The 1,261-nt window shown below is 35.4% G+C and overlaps 1 protein-coding gene across 1 annotated transcript; it reads right to left on the bottom strand.

The window, feature by feature from the left end:
* Positions 1-114: 114 nt before the first annotated feature.
* Positions 115-802, bottom strand: LOC114747822 (heavy metal-associated isoprenylated plant protein 12-like). The gene is made up of 3 exons (XM_028936169.1): positions 776-802; positions 581-656; positions 115-404 (listed from the first exon to the last, which is right to left on the bottom strand). Exons 1-3 carry the CDS (start codon positions 785-787, stop codon positions 115-117), a joined length of 378 nt encoding a protein of 125 aa, XP_028792002.1. The 5' UTR covers positions 788-802.
* Between the last annotated feature and the right edge of the window lie 459 nt (positions 803-1,261).

Genomic DNA, 1,261 nt, shown 5'->3' with positions numbered 1-1,261 from the left:
ATCTTCTGTTATCTCTCTCTATAAATATATATAAAAGACAAAGCCTACATATCTAATCATCGCAACTACATGCTTCCTTATCTTTCTCTTCATTTTTTTTCCCCGCAACATAATTCAAAATTTAGCAGATGACGCAGCCACAATTGGGATACTCTTCCCAGTTCCAACATAATAAGGTGGCAGTGGATAATAACCGTGGCTGTAATTCAAAGGAGCAGGCACAATTGCTTTAGCTATATCCTCTATCTTTCTTCTTCTTTTCTTCTCAGACTCCTTGGCTTCTCCAACAGACACTATCTCTGTATGACACAACTTCCTTAGCTTTCCTGCTACCTTAACTAGGTCGATGTCTCCTGTTACGGTTAATTTCTTGTCCTTCATGTCCATGTTCACTGACTCAACCCCTGCAAAAGAAAACCAAACCAGTCAATTTTCCCCTGTGCCATAGCAACCGTATAGTATTCTGTACAATCAGCTAATAATCCAAGTTCGAATGAAATTGGGTTTAAAACTTTAACCGTCGTGAATTTTTGCTTTGAAGACTTAAAACTCAGGATTTGCTTAAGGAGACAGAGTATACCTGATATGCCTGAGGTAGTTTTCATGACCTTTTGCTTGGTTCTATCACCGTGCAGTTCCAACTTCAACACTACTTTCTGCAGGAAAATAAATCATCAAACCACCCATATTAGCCAATTCAAAGGGAATCGAAACAATAATATTCATTCAGACTTGGAAGCAAGGACGTTTGAAAGAGCAGGGCATAGTTTTCGACCTTCATCGTCATTTGCGATTTTGTTGATGTTTAAGCTCATTTCAGAGTAGTAAAGCTAAAGGAAAGTAGGTTTGTGAAAAAGAGGAAGATTATTAGAAAATATGGTTCAGTGTGGTGAAGTGAAGATATATGGCAGCCTAATTTATAGATGCTTGGATGGAAGACTCCGAGTAACCAAGTCAGAAATCTTATCTTGACGCTTCGCTTTAAGTCACTTGGGATGACGCGAACATGAATGAGGTCATCATTTTTGAATATTGATTCTTTGCTTTGTTTGCATTATTAATGATTAGGTTAAATGATTAGGTTAAGATGTAAATTTATTATAAGAGTTTTTACTTAATATTGAGTATCTGAGAGTTTTTGGGGAAATAAATTTACTCCAAAAATTTAAAAACAATATTATCCTATATTCTTAAAATTATTAATGATCACGTCACTATTTTAATTATTAACGTTAGTCTTTTGACCATAAAAACAGTGAAC

The sequence above is a fragment of the Neltuma alba genome, unplaced genomic scaffold (assembly GCF_004799145.2).
Source record: "Neltuma alba isolate B1F8T4 unplaced genomic scaffold, ASM479914v2 tig00005482_pilon, whole genome shotgun sequence".
NCBI lineage: Eukaryota > Viridiplantae > Streptophyta > Magnoliopsida > Fabales > Fabaceae > Neltuma > Neltuma alba.
Note: the sequence above shows the minus strand (reverse complement) of the source record. Positions and strands in the feature narration are given on the sequence as shown.